The 17,345-nt window shown below is 43.1% G+C and overlaps 1 protein-coding gene across 3 annotated transcripts in view; it reads right to left on the bottom strand.

Annotated features, from left to right (window-relative positions):
* Positions 1-415: 415 nt before the first annotated feature.
* Positions 416-17,345, bottom strand: part of KDR (kinase insert domain receptor) — a 43,559-nt gene continuing 26,629 nt past the window's right edge. Inside the window, exons 20-30 of one of the 3 annotated variants that reach the window (XM_060148145.1) lie at positions 16,776-16,864; positions 16,026-16,179; positions 14,008-14,105; positions 11,601-11,723; positions 11,337-11,448; positions 10,622-10,721; positions 10,111-10,216; positions 8,774-8,925; positions 3,630-3,729; positions 3,043-3,128; positions 416-1,295 (exon numbers count right to left, since the gene is read on the bottom strand). In XM_060148145.1, the coding sequence (XP_060004128.1) occupies positions 1,073-1,295; positions 3,043-3,128; positions 3,630-3,729; positions 8,774-8,925; positions 10,111-10,216; positions 10,622-10,721; positions 11,337-11,448; positions 11,601-11,723; positions 14,008-14,105; positions 16,026-16,179; positions 16,776-16,864 (1,343 nt within the window). In that variant the 3' untranslated portion in view covers positions 416-1,072. Of the gene's footprint in view, positions 1,533-3,042; positions 3,129-3,629; positions 3,730-7,818; positions 8,176-8,773; positions 8,926-10,110; positions 10,217-10,621; positions 10,722-11,336; positions 11,449-11,600; positions 11,724-14,007; positions 14,106-16,025; positions 16,180-16,775; positions 16,865-17,345 lie in introns of those variants that run through there. The other 2 variants (XM_060148146.1, XM_060148147.1) reach the window with 2 other exon arrangements.

Genomic DNA, 17,345 nt, shown 5'->3' with positions numbered 1-17,345 from the left:
TTTTGAAATCTGGCTAATAATTACTCAGAGAGGGAACAAACCAGATCAGTTTTTACTAGGGTGTAGAGGCCAAATTACTAGAATACTGACTGGCTGGGAGGTCAGGAAAATACTGAAGGGAGGGGAAGGCATGGAGAGGGGAGAAGGAACAAGAGAGTAATATTCTTCCTGAAGCTTTGACACCACAGCTTGATGTTGAATCTACTGCATTCAGGCTCAGACGTATCACATCAGGACAGACATGTCGGTATTCATCCAGAAGAAACCAGAAGCTGGTTTACACAGTCAGAAATCTTCGACGCAACAGAGAGGCTGAGTGTCCTTTCTTTGTGGTGTCCTGAATAAAGGATCAGCCTGAGCTGCATCATTTCCTTCCTGGGGCTTGGCCAGGAGACACGTAAGAGTCCGGAAGGAACTCTCATTTAGCCCAAATGGGAAGAGCACGCAACCTTCTAAAACCAGTCACCTCGTATGAAGCCTTTACGTTTCCTAACAGACCCTATGTCCACCTCCACCGGAGCCAACGCAATGCATGTGCAGGCTCCAGTGCATCCTCAAAGCAAGCCAGCATCTTCCTTTCCATCAATCCATTCCCCACACATAAGACTTGGCTCAGGACCCATCTCCTAAACAAAGCTTCTTAGGTGGACTCAGTCCTAAAGGTCTTTCCCATCTTCAACACCTAAAGCACTTCCATTGCCTGGTTTATCTTCTAGTTTTACAGAGGTGTCAGCTCCCCCGGTACTGCTACTTCTTGGAGGATGAAGCCATTTCTTGAACTTCTTTTGCTGTAACCCCTGGGGTGACCCACATTAGGGGGCATCAGACATGCTTTTTAAATGAATTTTAAAAAGAATAGGGTCAACACCGGGAGAAGACACAAACACATTCTTGGGTCACAAGCATCTTCTCAGGAAATGCCTAGAGGACTGCCTCCCTGCAGTCCGAGGTCCTTGCTTTTGAAATGAAAATCAAATGTGGCTACTTTCTGGTGGTGGAAAGAACAACACTTGAAAATCTGAGCAGCACCTCTCATGTGATTTCTAGGACTGGGGGACGTGGGTGCCCCCTTTTAAACAGGAGGGGAGCTCAGTGTGATCCCAGTGTCAGGCTGGAGAATCTGAGCTGCACTGCCAGCTTGCGGTCCAATCTCTACCAGCTTTAAAAGTTCCGCCTCCTCGCTGGAGTACACAGTGGTGTCCGTGTCATCGGAGTGATACCCCGACTGGTAGCCGCTCGTCTGGTTTGAGCCTTCAGATGCCACAGACTCCTTGCTTTTGCTGGGCATCATTCCACTGCAGAAGAGATGGCAACCAAATGAGTCGGCAGAGAGAAGGGAGTTCTTTTGCATCTTATCCTAACCCCGTTCCCAACCCCGTGTGGGGCTGGCATCTTCCTGGAGACACCAGTCCCTCTCCCTCCCCCTTGTTCATCAACATAGCAGCCTCACTCAGACAATGTCTATTTTCAGGTACTCGCGTGAATCTGGAGTTTCAGATAAGTCGTCTTATTCAGGTCCAAGTCTTTCAAGCCTGAGATGAGATAAAAGGCAGTTCTCCTGAGTTATGTGAAGGCTCCAACCAGTGGAACCTTTTTATGGCCTTGCAGATTGACAAGTTTGTATACAAGGATAGGAGCCAAAGGGACTCTTTCAGGATGTGGAGCGAAACTGGGATGCTCTGAAAGTCCACTAGTGCTTGCACCACACTGTCAAGTAAGGGATTACAAGGCCCGTGGGTGGTGTTAATAAAGTTCTTGTGCAACTTTCAACTTTAGTAAGTCGAAGCGTGTGTGTGTAATCAAGCCAGACATGTCAAAAAGTGCTTTTTACTCATCAAAACCACATTCTTTGGAAGGACGGTGGAATCGTGACAGACGGTAACCATGTCCAAGCTTAGAAAAAAGGCTTAAAAAGGCTTTCTGTAGCTTGGTGTAGGCTGTGTGGAGCTTAAGCCATTCTGAAGTATGGGTTTTTTTGCCCCCTTAGTAGGTGTTTTACCAAGCTATTCATGTTAAAAACTGCAAAAAAAGGATTTGATTAACTCCGTGTTCATATATGGTTTAAAAGTTATTTCAAATGACTAGATATCCATTTTTTCTTTCAATCCAACCTCAGTAAAATGAGCTTAGTGTCTCAGACAATGGCATGGTACCTATTCATGGCTGAACAAATATATCTGAATCAGTGAATGAAACATATGATTGGCTCTCACAGTCTCTCATCCTGGGCCTATGGCAGACAATGAAATGGCACAATGGCACATTTTAATGGGTTTTTTGTTTGTTTGTTTGTTTGCTTTACATGAGCATCACTCGGTACCAAGGGTGGTCCCATTTTATCCAACAGTTCGATTATAAGTAGATCGAAGTCTTCTCTATTCTCACCTAGAGTGAACTTGCTAGCAAATAAATAACTACTCTGAATCCCAATATTCTTATAAATACAGAATCTTATTTATTTGTTAAGCTAAAAGCAGGTATAGCTACTCAAAACAGCTATGAATTCCTACAGAATCACATGGAAGAAATATTCAAAACCAAATTCAGCATTTTTCCCACAATTAAGTACTTAATAATTCAGCCAAAAATATTTAAGTATCTTAAGCAAATAGATAATGGCTTCTTTATACATTATATTTCATAAAGACAGGTGTACCCGTTTCTGTTCAAGTTTGAAAATTCTTCAGAGTAGAGTGCACAAAGGTTTTAACTATCTCCATAGTTTTAAGGATCACATCCAATGACCTCTTTTTTACTTAGCCAGTACCACACAAACCACTGACCATAGTAAATATGCTCAAAAATCCCCTAGTATTCATAAACTCTCATGAAAACTGACCAAATCCTCTTAGTTCAGATTCTTTTTTAGACTTGCCAGGTAATTAGTTTGATTTGTTTCCATTCTTTATTAGTTAGGTTGATGCAAATTTGCCCAACCCACGAAGACACAAAAAGGGAAAACTCTGCACCTACACTCTAAGTCCTAGGTTCCTTCCAAAAGTTCCTGTTGAAATTTGTCCTTCTATTTCGGCTGAGCCTTACCTGAAAGATGGGGCTAATTTGCTTCTGTCTTCCAAGGTTTTCAGCTCTTCGGATGCAAGAACCATACCACTGTCCGTCTGGTTGTCCTTTTTAAGAGACAATGAGATGGCACAGTTGATGGTGTACACTGAACAATTACTTAATTAAACTGATTTCCTAACCCATCTATCGGACAACATTCCCACGTTCTGCAGAGGCAGGTAAAGGTATCATAGCCAGAAACCGTGCAGGCTATAAAAGGAAGTAACTGCTTCCAAGAAATAGATGCAGGCCTGGAAGAAGAGAGAAATTTAGGAAGAAGAAGCCGAGGAGACCCGTTTCTATCCCTCTTTCACAATGACGCTATGTTCGCTTGAGGGGAATTGGGCATGAAGCTGGATTGTCTTGAACCTTAGACCGGGGGCTTTGCTTATGGAAAAACCAAGGGGGCCCAATAAGTTCCATTGCTGTAATGACCCCATCACACATACCCTCAAGGACAGCCTTATAATGAGGCTTCAAGTCTCTAATGCTTAGGTTAATATTTATCTAGCTAATGTTTCACCTTTGGTATTATTTCTAAGACTATTTTTAAAAGATGTGCTTACATCTGGGATTACTTTTACTTCTGGTTCTTCCAACGGGATATCTTCAAATGTTTTTACACTGACAGGCCGGCTCTTTCGCTTACTGTTCTGCAGATACTGACTGCAAAAGAACAAATATTTATGTTTTAGTGGTGGTATATTTGGCTGCAGATTCCACAAGTGATACCTAAGTTCATTATCTTTCAACCACAAGTTTAATAGCGACCTTCAAACACCCTTTGGAAAAAGAAAAACAAAACAAAAATCTTTCTCTGCTAGCACACACTGAAGGCTTAATTTCCTGTGAAAGTCCATTTAAAAGTATAATATAACTGAGGGGGCATAGATGAGCCCCTTTTCCTTTGAATCGTACTTCTGAGGTCCAGGGCTGGACTGAAGACAACAACAGCAGACTCAGTGGTCAGCTGCCTTCTGCTTGGCTTCCTGATTGCCTGTGATTCCTCCACTGAGCTCTCGGCATATTACTGAGTGTTTCACATCTTTCTGGCCATCTCCTAAGCAAGTTTTCTAGACAAGGCCCACAGAACAATCAGTCAATGAAAGATGGGCAGAGGAAACACCTGCAGATCTCACTGAATCTCACCCGGCTCCAGTAAAGGATGCTGAAGCCAGCAAGGTCTGGAGACAATCTTCTTCTACATGTAATAGAGGTGTAATGGGTACAGGGGCAGGTGGGCTGAATCTCCTATTGTTAGCCCACAGAGTTGGGGGTGTAGTTCGAGAGTCACAAGGTATTCTATCTATTTCAAAATCTACCACGAACTACACAGACTTGGGAAAGTCACAAATATATTTCTGTGCCCCTATTGCTCCATCTTTAAAATGTACTGGAGAGAGCTTTCCTTTCCTCACTCACAAAGATACCTGGAGGATGAGTGAGGTGATCACTGGTGGTTGCTAAGGGGGTCTTAGAAAGAATGATGCACCATCAACCAAAGCTTGTTTTCCTCCTTTGAATTCCAAAGGGTACACGTTTCTTTCAGGAGTCCAAAGGACAGGACTTGTCACATCACAACAACACATCACCTGTTCCCTAAGGGTGTTCCTTCCCTACTATGTGACTTTGGGTGAGTCTGATTTTCTGTTAAAACCAGCCCAAGTGGAGAGAAGGAAAGTCCTTTTCATGGGAAGGGACAGCAAATTCACTCTTCACTCTTATCCCAGCATACTTCCCACTTTAGACGGCCTTCTGGATATATTATATATATTCTGTGTGTTTTCTGTGATCAAGTGAAGAGAGGACTCATTTGGGCAAAGAAGGATAATGGAAACTAAATCTCCGTCCCCTGCCCCAGGAGGCTGGTTCCTCCTCTTACAAAGAAGAGAGAATGGGGTTCACCAATGACATCCTTACTCAGGAAACTCCACAGGAAAGAGGACATGACATAAAGGAGAGAGAAAAGCCTACTTCTCAAGTCCAGTCCCTAAAAGTGGTGGTTACCAAAAATTACTGGTACCATAGTCATTCATTCATTCATTCACTCATTCCGGAATCCTTTATTGAGACTCTCCCACGTGCCAGGCTCTGTGCTAAATGCTCCTCAACCACTGTCTCATGGCTTCTCCACAAATGGTACCTCTCTAGGTGGGTATCATTATCCCAACTTCAGATGAGGAACTAAGACACGGAAAGGTTAAGGAACTTGTCCAGAATCACATAACTGGAATATCTGGATTATTATCTTGAGGGCAATGAGCAGTCACTGAAGGATTCTAAGCATGAGATTGACAAAGTCAGATACGCCCTTTAGAAAGATGACTCTGGGTTGAGGAGGGTAAGACCAGAGGCCATGAGGCCAATCGGGAGGCTGTTCCAATTATCTAGGAGAAAGAAGAGCAGCCTGACTAAAGAAAGGTGATGCCCACGTGGTCTGTGGACAGATTCCAGAGGTATTTGGGCTGTAATGCAGCTGCCTTAGAAAGGCCAGCTCCTTGACGGCTGAGCCCAATAATAATAAACATTGCTCAGCCCTTCACAGTTGACAAGGCATTTTCATGGACATCATTGCATCTGCTCTTCACAAAACTACAAAATAGGTTTTCATTATTTCCTATTTGGAAATGAGGAAGCTTAGGGAGGAAACAGCTAGAACTGGGGCTCAAACTTAGGTTTCTAGAGCCCATGCAGGGTTGTTTCTGTTTCTGTTGTTTTTACCTTATTCCACATTGACGCCCTTGGAAAAGCACTAGGAAGGAGAAGGAAGAAGACAGTAGTGAAGTAAAGATTGTCCAAGGCTTTACTGAGCACCCAGTATGCACACAGCCCTGCTCTCTCCCATGTGTGCACCGACCATGCGGTGGGGCAGGGGTGGGGGGTGGGGGAGGGGGGATAGGGAGGGTCGGAGGGAGGGAGATGCAAGAGGGAGGGGATATGGGGATATATGTACATGTATAGCTGATTCACTTTGTTATACGGCAGAAACGAACACACCACTGTAAAGCAATTATACTCCAATAAAGATGTTAAAAAAAAAAAAGATAGACAAAAGGTGCAGAAAGGACAGTTTCATTTCAAGCAGTCTAACATCAGAGCCAAATTCAGGAAAATCTAGCCAGCAGGCTGTCCCAGGCATCAATCTACAAGGAGCATTTAAATCATCGCTAGCAATTAATGAAAATGAAAAAAAAAAAAAGCTATGTGCCAGAGCCTTTCCCTGGGAGAGAACTGAAAAGAAATCTTTGATAAGCTGCTTGGAGTGGGAGACGAAACTCCCAGGGGAATTGGTGGAGCAACCGCAGATGGTCCCCAAACTGTCCTCCAAGAACGATGAGTCCAATTAAGATGTGTTTCCTTGCAGGAAGCATGCAGACTTGGGGCCAGAGCTGATCCACAGGGGAAATGAGAGACAAACCTAAGTCTAGACACTAGTGGTCCTTCCTCCTCACCCTTCCCCCACATATCTCTCAGCCTCTTCTCTAAATAAATGCTGAACAAATATTTTAAAAATAGTTTAAAGGGGCAAAAAATCAGGAGGTTGGCTCCCACGGGGATGTCTCTGTCCAGCTCTATTCATAATGCAATGAAATAGAAAATTATGAAGAAGCAAGTGAGAAAGACTCCTTGGCTCTTCTCCTTGACTGGCAACGTGGAAGATAAGGGCACAAGTCCCTTGAGAGGCACCCCAGCCTCACTTCCTCTTCCCCAGGGAAGCAGAACACAAGAGAGCATCCAACTGAAATGTGCTGTGTGCAGATGCCTCGATTCTGCCTCTCCTTTAACCCAGACGATTAAAATGTGAGCGTGGTGCCTTAGTTTTAGTAAAGGCAAAAAGGTGGGGGGGGGGTCGAGTGGGGATGCAGACAAAAGATTCCAATTTCCATTTTAGTTTTCAAATTACAGCTGGATAAAAGGGAAACTGGACTGGAAAGACCAATTCAAAAATCACAGACAGAAAACAGGAGCCAGGCCTGTGTCGGGAGTGTGGTGTCACATTTGTCCACGCCTCTGGGGATACATGTTGGCAGCCCTGTTTCAGATCCAGCATCGCATTTGGCACTTCCATTACACATATGTGACTTCATTGACTCTTGGCACCACACGCAAAGCGCCTGAGTAAGCCAAGAGGCTGCCGGCTTGGGTCCTCGCCCCACCTGGTCACGGAAGAACCCAAGGAACACAGCTCACCATCAGATGGCTTTCTGATAACACAGAAGGCAACAGTGTTTCGGGAATAATTACCACACCAGAAGGCCAGCTGAACTTGAACAAGGACTTTTTAAACGTTGGGGTGCAACTACAGGTTTTCATTTCATTCCTCTTTCTCTTTGAGGCCCCCTCCTTGGTATGGGAGAAAACAGCCCTGAGTTAGATATCAGAGGAACTGGATTCATCCCATGGGATTTTAAGCAGCTCACTTAATTGCTATCATTTATTGAGTGTTCTCTAGGCTCCAGGCACTCAGAAACTCATGATACCATGTAATTCTCAAAGTCATCATTTTTGTACCACACCAGTGTCCTTGCCTGGGTCACGGTGAAAATTTGCCCCAGGTCACAGCTGCGAAGGGCAGACTTGGGAATCCAACCCAGTTCCACGTGACTCTAAAATCTGAATCTTTAACCACAATATTGTATCCTCCCCAGGTAACTGCTCTGACACTCACGTTCAACATCTACATCAAAAGATAATAGTATCTACCTTGCCTCACTTTGGCAAAATCCGGTAAGAAAAAGTTCTTTGAAAAATGCTGAAAGTTCTTGACACAAATGGAATGGACAGCTTATGAGTTGGCTTCTTCCCACTCTGAGCTTTCTTCTCTCCCACGGCAGCGTTCCTGCTGCCCTCCCTGTGCGAGTCCACGGGGCAAACTGTCCTGCGTGACTCCCCACCTGCCATCTGGCAACCCGGCCAAAGGCTAGCACTCCGTGGTCCCCCCTGCAGCCACAGCACACTCAAGGGGGCAGGCTGGGCTCATGCTGCCAGGGGTCTGGTTACAGGAGGAAAACACCCAAGACAAAGCAAAGTGAAGTAGTCACAGGCTTAGTAAAAGGCAATTTTAATATCATATTGTAGAAACCATACCAACTCTTTCCTTATGCACAGGTGCTGGGAGGGAACAAAAAGAAAGCTGCCTTTAGGACCCCTCTACAAATCAGGAAAATACGGCCGTGCATGTGTTTTAAATAAGCCCAGGAGTCCCATTATGCAAATAAAATGCTGAAAATCAGACTTGGGATGGGCTTCTGAAGTTGTGCTGCCCAGTCAAACTCAGGACACATCCCCATGGCACACTGTATCCCAGCCAGAGAGGCAAAGGTCTGTTTTCATAAATGCATAGAACTCTTCCTTCCTGAATCTTTCCTAAGCCATATAATTCACATTAATAAAAGAGTACATGGGGATAATTTAAATACAGATGTCTTTGTAAAATTGGTCTCTTTTTCTGGAGATTAACAAACTGTGGCATTCCAGCTATTTGCAGCTGCAGGGCTTAGAATTCTGAAATGAAGAGCTTAGGCAGCAATGTGGACCACAGATGGAAAGAGACTCACCTACCCAGGCGCTCTTCAAGGAGGACCTCTCAGGGCAAAGGGTGAATGTGCAAGTGAAATGCAGCAACTTTATATGATGTCCTTCCTCCATCCCCTTCCCTAAGATGACCTTGAAGCTCCCTCCCCCAGGGGATGTTGACCTTAGACCGTACCTGATTCCTGCTGTGTTGTCATAATGGAATTTGGGGTCACACACTTCCTCTTCCTCCATACAGGAAACAGGTGAGGTAGGCAGAGAGAGTCCCGAATCCTCTTCCATGCTCAAAGTCTCTGATATGGGAAGAACAATGTAGTCTTTGCCATCCTGAAACAATAAACACAGAGTGCTATTGTTATGGCTTCAGTCCTTCAAGAGCCTTTCTATGAAAAACAAAGGCCATTGGGGCTTCTTGTTTATGGGGAATGTGGTTTTCATATCTGAATGTAAAACTTTAAGACAACTTTAAAAATGGCTTGTCAAAAACAAAAGGGCACTCAAAAGCGATGTGTCGATGAAAGTATATTAAAGGATCTAACAAAAAACAAGATGAGTAAGGGGACCACAGAGCACTATGGCTACAATGAAGACAAAACGGGTTGTGGTTACAGATGGAACAGCAGAACAGGCAGAGCTCCACAGAGCTGAGAAATCGTTTCTTCACATAGTCCTATCTACACGAGCTGGGTCCTTTAAAGGGCATGTCATCCAATTTTAGTGTCTATGCTTCAAGGCAATGGAAAAACTGATGACAGTCTAAAGAAAAGCAGTAAATGTTCAGGAAAATGGGTCTACTGAGAAAAGGTTGCAGAACTTAACATTATTTCATCAAGAGAAAGAAATAAAGGGCAATTTGATACAGCAATAAAGGGCAATTTTGATACCTCTAAATGTTTGGAAGGTTTATCGATAAAAATAGATTTGACCCATTGTCCCCCACCTGTTCAAAAGAAAAGCAGGAGGAAATTGACTTCCATTCACTGTAGTAAGAGGTGTTGACTGGAGATTAAGTAACTTTCTAACAGTAAAGGCTACAAGTCTAAAATCCTCCAATGGAAGTTATGAGGGCCTGGGATTTTACAGAGGGAAAAAAAACCCATCAATTTTGCAGGGTTCAGATGTGTTTTTGCTTGAAGAATGTATTTAAAATTCCTTGAAATTCTGTCCACTGTTGATATTCACTTGATCAACTAGGTTTTGGGTTTTTTTTGTTTTTTAGTTTTGTTTGTTGTTTGTTTGCTTTTTTACTTTATAAGAGCCTCTGAAGACACCACAATATACATCAGTAAAAATAAAAGTGATCAGCTCCCAGGTTATGAATTAGGATCTCATCTGTCAAAAAGGTAATTATGACTTTTAGAAAAGCATTACTGCTCAGATCTGGAAGAATATGGCTCCTTGGATTCAGTGGCTGAGAGGACAGTATGGTGGCCATGAGAAGGTCTAGGCAGCAGACGAGCCCTGGACACCTAAGTACTCTCTGTAGAAGCTTCTTGGATGGAGGTCACAAACCTGCTGAGCATTCGCTTGTAACAGATTTCCCAAATGTTCCACCAGCTCTGAAAACGTGGGTCTCTGATTGGGCTCCCCATGCCAGCAGTCAAGCATGGTCTGGTACCTAGAGAAGCAAAACACTGATGTCATTAACCACCTCTTTCCTCCTGATCTGATGCTGACAATAAACACTTGAATGAGTAAATATTTATAGAGTCCACCAGGAGCCAAGATGCTAAAGAGGGATACGAAACTACGTAAAACACAGAACCCTACACTTGGAGCATCAAGTGTGTATCGAAAAGGAAACATCATAAATCAACATCTAGTAAAAACTGACTGGTTGGTATAGATAAAGGGCTGTCATTTCAAGAAGGATGACTCTGTGCTTAAGATTATCAAGGAGGACCTCAAGGGAGAAGTAAGACACAAACTGGGCCATGAAGGAGGTACCTATAATGGAAAGTCTTCTAGGCAGGGAGAATTTTTGTGAGCAAAGGAGGATAGAGAAATACTTGTAAAGTCTTACATTTCGGGTGTGGTATAATCAGGAGCTCTCATTCTAGTTCCTTCTTTCAATCTCCTACAAAATTCCTCATCAATCTTTACTCCAGGATATGGAGAAGCACCTAGAATAAAACAGGAATGGGGCATTATTATTTCTTTTTAACATCTTTATTGGAGTATAATTGCTTTACAATGTTGTGTTAGTTTCTGCTGTATCACAAAGTGAATCAGCTATACATATACATATGTTTCCTTATCTCCTCCCTCTTGCACCTCCCTCCCACCCTCCCTATCCCATCCCTCTAGGTGGTCACAAAGCACCAAGCTGATCTCCCTGTGCTGTGCGGCTGCTTCCCACTAGCTATCTATTTTACATTTGGTAGTGTATATATGTGCATGCCACTCTCTCACTTCGTCCCAGCTCACCCTTCCCCCTCCCCGTGTCCTCAAGTCCACTCTACGTCAGCGTCTTTATTCCTGTCCTGAGGAATGGTGCCTTATTGATTTGATTTTCTCTTGCAGAAAGCCCTGAGCCTGATTCTTCAACACCTTCTTCACATATATATCTTTTGTTCCTTTCTTTCTTTCTTTGCTTTTTTAGGTTTTACAACCCAAAGCTTCCAAGTAAGTTTCATCCGATAAAGGTGGAATACAGGAGAGGGAAAGGTGCACTGGGGTCACTGACTTTTATCATTTTATTTGGAGTATGGATGGAGAGACAAAGACAAGGGACTTACCTAAGGAAAATATTTCCCAGAGCAGGACACCAAAAGACCACACGTCACTCTGAATTGTGTACACTCTGTCAAAAATTGTTTCCGGGGCCATCCATTTCAAAGGGAGGCGAGCCTACAGGGGCAGAAGACAAGGAATGAGAACCCTACTTATCAAATATCTGAAGGAAAAGCTTCCATTGTCCCTGGACACAGGTCCTGAGGCTTGCTGAGAGGAGTTTGAATTCTGCAACTTAACAGATCACTGGGTGCATCTCTGAAACTTACATCTCCTTTTCTGACATAATCTGGGTCTTTATAAATATCCCGGGCCAAGCCAAAGTCACAGATTTTAACCACATTCTTCTCCGACAAGAGGATGTTTCTCGCTGCCAGGTCCCTGTGGATACACTGCAAAAAGAATCGTGTGCATTAGGACTCAACATAACTGATCTCTTCCACATCTGTTGTGACCTCATGCTTTAAAAAAAAAGAAAAAAAAAAAAACCCACATCAGAAAACCAACTGATTAACAAGCACTGGGTTAAACATCTTTTATCAACTCTTCCGGAAAAAAGTCTGTAAGTTTCATTGAGGCACACATCTGCTTATTCCATAAACAGCCCCAGACTCTGGAATTAAATAGTTATGTTATAGCATGCTGATGGAGTCATAAATAGACTTCTCTTGGACACAATCAAGAATGTGTTTCTGGTCACATCCACACATCCCTTTTGCCTGGCACCATATACGGTTAAAACGTGTTATTCTAAGGAGGCCCTAGAATGGGGTTTATTTTGAATGAATGCACGGAAATCAGAAACAAGGGGCTCTCCTTGGTTTGGTGCCCTTTGTTGGTTTCTCTATTCCATACGTAACCGAAGCTGGACAAGCTCTGAGAAACAATTCCCAGTGGGGCTCACCCTGTTTTCAAAGCACTGGCTTATCGTGGAGGTCTGTGAAAGCACTCTCAGCCTCTCACTAGTCAAGGGGATTCTCTGGTACAAGATAAAAGAAAAGCGAATTCTCCTTGGCTTTCCTTCTATTCTTTTCTGTTCCTCAGTTTCTCTCTTCTCTGCATCCCCCTACCTTCATGTAACTTCCTACCCTAAGCAGCTTTAACTCCACCTGATAGATTTATAAGAGAACAAGAGTCGCAGGGAACATTGAGAAATGAATGAAAGGCTTAGATGAGAATTCTTATGTCAGTGGAGGAGTGATGTGTGAGCCAGGCATTACGGACTCCTTACACCTCACATCTGTAGAGCACTTTCCTCTGAACGAGGCACAAGGATGTATTGTACGACACAGGAAATATAGCCAATATTTTGTAATAATTGCAAATGGAGTGTAACGTTTAAAAATTCTATTAAAAAAATTTTTTTTTAAAAGCACATTGTCTGGCGTGATTGATCAAGACAGGAGACTCCAAAAAACACAGTCCTTCTTACTTTGCCCCGAACCGAAGAGCTTCCTTTATTAAGCAACCAGGTGGTATTCAAGAAATTCAGCTGGTAGATGCAAGGGAAGTAAAAAGGATCCCCCTCCACCCCTCATTCCCTTCCCCATCAAAGGAACCCTGACTAAATGGCAGGCTCTGGCCTTTAAAAAAATAATAAAATAAAATCAGAATCTTCAAGAAGGGCAAAGGGTCTTTCTCTTTGGAAAAATCCGCTAAGATCCCACTTCTCTCCCTTCCCCATGGAAGAGAGAAGACAAGAGCTCTTGGGCAGAAACCTCGGAGATCCTGAGGCTCTGAAAGCGGTGACAAGCTTTAAACTCCAGAAAAAGGCATGCGTGAGGGATTGCACTCTAATTGAGGAAAAAACCACAAAGTAAAAACTTTAAGTCTTTCTCCCACAGGTAGGCTGCAGCAACTGCATTCTGTCAACTGATCATTTTTCCTGATACTTAATCTGAATTTTTCTTGTTTAACGTAAAACCATCCCTTTTACCCTACCGAGGGGTGCCTCCACGTTGTTTACAACCTTTGGAATGTTTGTAACTTGTCACGTATCCACCTCAGCCTTTGTTTGGCCTACTTTTCTAATTTTAGCTCTTTCAATCGCTCTCATCTGAAGCCCGTCCTTCCTGGTTTCTAATTATGCTACTACCAAATACTTTTTGATGGATGGTGATGAATATCAAAGAAATGAAAAACAGACTTGTGCCAAGATATGTGCAAGGCTCAGCCCCTCACCTCTTCTAGGCCATTACTCAAATGCACATTCCCCTAAAGCCTTCGGTGTCCCCTTGGTTTAAAATCAATGTACACAAACACAGAGGCATATGTCCACAGGAACATAACGCTCCTGTATACTCTGTAACTCTTCCCTGCTGATTTTTCTCCACAGTACTTACTCCCATCTAGCCTATCAGGCATTTTACTTGTTTATATTGTTTGTTCCACCCACTAGAACATAATCTCCATGAAGGTGGAGAGTTTTGCCTATTTGCTCACACAGTGTCCTTAGCGCTCAGAAGACTGCCTGCATTTAGTAGGTATTTATCACATGAATTAATTTCATGAACTCCTAACACCACTTTAAATGAGCAGAAATGGGGCCTCCCCAGTAGAGCTCTCTTAACAGTGCTCCAGCAGTGGTGAATGAATTACAGTCCCAAACAAACACCAATGGCTGGCACTGGACACCTCATTTGCAAATCTGTGATGTGAAGAGATACTCTGTCTCACCTTCCGTGATGCCAAAAACTCCATGCCCTTAGCCACTTGGAAGCTGTAACAGATGAGATGCTCCAAGGTCAGGAAGTTCTTGTACACATCTTCAGAAACTGTCAGAAGATGCAGGAGGACAGAGATTGGTATTTCGGCCAGAAACTGTTTGTAAGTTTGATAGAGCAATCTTCATTTTAAAAATTGGGAGTTAAATTTCAGGAAATAGAAGCAGACAGAAAACGCTTCTATCTTCCGTAAGTATGCTGAATCCTGGTATATTATCAGCCTTCATCATACCCCTTAGCAAAAATATTGGTTTTTCCATTTTAGCCAAATTGGACGAACAAATCCAGGAGGCAAAATGGAGGAAAAACTGGCATAGGTAACGGGGGTAAAAGCAGGCTTTTACAAATTTGCTCTTTAAAGTGTTGTGTTTTTTTCATATACCCAGAGGGATAAACAATAGTTTTCATATCAAGAACTCTAAAAATAAAACAACAATATCCAGGGTCACTGAATCTGTTCTCTCCAGGTTTTGTCCCGGGACAAAGGCCAAAGGTCAAACCATAATCTACAATGGCTAACTAAAAATACCAGTAATATATTTACCTCTCTCACTTTTAAACTGAGAAAGGGCTGTAAACACATTAAATCTGGCCTGTGAGAATGCTTTTTTCCTTCAAGGATACGAATGAGAGAAGACAGGAACATCGAGAGGAAGATGAATTTACGTAAATTTGTGGTATTTACTTCTGGGCAACTAGTACAAAGAAACACTAAGACATTAATGAGCGTTTCAACATGATCTCTTAACTTTGGTCCGATAAGATAAGACATGGCTTCTTTCCTGAAGACAAATACCAGAGCAAATGAAAACTCAGTTGTAATAATAACCTTATAAGTATTAAAAAGACTACGAAACCTTTTCTCAATGACTTTCTATGTTCAGGGCTGGAGGGCTCCCCATGAATAATTTCATTTTCCAGATGAAGAAATGGAGGCAAAATTCTGGGCCAATGCCCCCTCTACTCGGACTGACTCCCTCGAGCCCTTGGGTTTCCAGCTCTCTGGCCACCATTTTGTGAGAGAGAGGACAGGGCAGAAGTGACTCCACTCAGTGTGCACCCAGTTATGTGAGGTCCAGACAACCTCCCCACGCTTTTCTAGACCAAGTTCTAGCCTCACGCTGCCTGCTTGGCTTCTATGGGAAAGAAGTCAGTTTTAAGTTCTCTCTGTGGCCTCATGTCAAAGGGAACAGAAGCAGGTTTCTTCCACTATTTCATGATTGAATTCTTCTAAGCTCATGCCTCAAGAAGACCCAAATGTCAGGAAGCCCCATCTCTACCTCCACAGAGCTGTCTCTGCTCCTTCTGAGGGAAGCAGATATACAGTGTATCCTGAAGCTGGAAGAGGTCCTGAAAGTTAGGCTGGGAACACAGCTCCACTCATAAAGAGCAATAAAATATCACTGGAAGCATAAGTGGATAAAGAAAAGTGTATTGACCAAGACTCTTCTGACGAAATACGGAAGACTTGATAAGCCACTTGGGGTAGAAACAACAGATGCCTACACTGCCTTGGAGAAGGTTGGGTATGATTAACTGAAGGACTTCTGTTGTGCTGGTGAAGCAGACAAGATGGGACTGAACCGCTGTGGACAACGGGGAGGCTGGATCAAACACCAGAGAGCCTCCTTTGCCCATCCGGAAGATGGCGCCGAGCCTCTCCTGCTGACAAATGTTGAACCAAGACTTGAAGAGCATTGGTTTGACTGTTTGCCAACTGCTTAGCCCTCCTGGGGGACGGAGATTTCTCAGGCTAGCCATGCTCTGCCTCACCACGTAGCCTGCTGCTTATTGAGACCTTCCGCCCCTCACTTTTGGGGAGACTGAATGAAAGCCTCCTAGAAATTTAGGTCTCTTTCAAATATTAGGTAATACTGGATTTTTCCAGGACAAAATTCATTGTAACACCCTGTCACCTCGTCTGTTCCTAAAAGAGCATGCATTCGGTGCAGAGGAAGCAATGGCAGGTACCTTCCTCTTCCTCCACATCACTGAGGGATTTCTCCTCAACAAATCCGGAGCTGGCTGAGCTCTGGCTACTGGTGATGCTGTCCAAGCGGCGTTTAGGATCCACGGTGATTTCCCCAACGTATTCTTTCCCTTGCCGGAATCGTGCCCCTTTAGTCTATAACGAAACAGTTGAACAAACTCCTTGAACACCAGAAAATCTCTCCAATGTAGTTAAACTACAGAAACAATTGTAACTATTAAAAGAAGATGAGAGACATCAATTTCAGGATCATGGAATCTCTGGGCTGAAATTTGGGGCAAGTGTTCTACATAATAGATTTTCTTCCATAAAGCCTGTCTCTTTTCTAGCTTAGAGATAAGGGCCTTGTTACAAGTTTCACTCAGACACACTTCCAACATTAGGGCACTTTTGACACTGGGACTGACACTCCATAGGGCCACATATGGCCAGGGCAGAGACAGAATAATCCAGAGCTGTCCTTCCACCTGTCATTCCCTACCCTTAATCACACCCACCTTCCCCTCCTTGGCATCATCTATAATGGGTCAGTAGATCAGAGTCACAAAAATAAAACATGAGAAGTATGTGTCCTCCAGAAGGTAAAAGAGGAAGTTACAACAGCCAAGAGGTAACATGAAAAGATTCCTCACAATTTCTTTGCAGAATTTTACCAAAAAACTTAACCTGTACCACTTTGAGTTTTTCTCCATTTTACAGTGTGACTACAGTTGAGTTAGGAAATGACATACCTTGTAGGGGACAAACTCATTTCTCTTGCTCCTTAAGTAAGTTGACAGGTTTCCAAACTTGCAGAATTCCACAATCACCATGAGTGGCCCTGCAGACAGCACAGCATACCAAGAAGAGTAAATGTATTTGTATTTTCACTCGTTTCTCACCAAGTGTTTAAGATATCAATGAGCTAGAAAATATCACAGAAGAGGCTACACCCTTTCACTGGAAACAGGATCACAGAAATCAGCTGGCTGCAATTCCCTTATATTGTAACTTTTCTTTTTCCAAAAGGCAATTCCACAGAAGATGAACCAAAATTTCAGAAGAAAATCCACCCACTTGCTTTTCAACACAATCACCTGAGATGACTCCATTTTAGGAGGCACCACTCTTAAAGTCCTTTGTTTTCAAATTTGGAGGGAAGTTTACTCTTCTCCTCTGAACACCTATTACATAAGTAGCAAACTGTATTATAATGATGTAGTATTTTTTAATTCACGTTCTAGAATAATTTACAGTGCCCATTAAACCTCCATGAAATATATTTATATATAGGAATCTGCCCAAGTTTCCTAAGTTAAGGA

This window comes from Lagenorhynchus albirostris, chromosome 4 (assembly GCF_949774975.1).
Source record: "Lagenorhynchus albirostris chromosome 4, mLagAlb1.1, whole genome shotgun sequence".
NCBI lineage: Eukaryota > Metazoa > Chordata > Mammalia > Artiodactyla > Delphinidae > Lagenorhynchus > Lagenorhynchus albirostris.
Note: the sequence above shows the minus strand (reverse complement) of the source record. Positions and strands in the feature narration are given on the sequence as shown.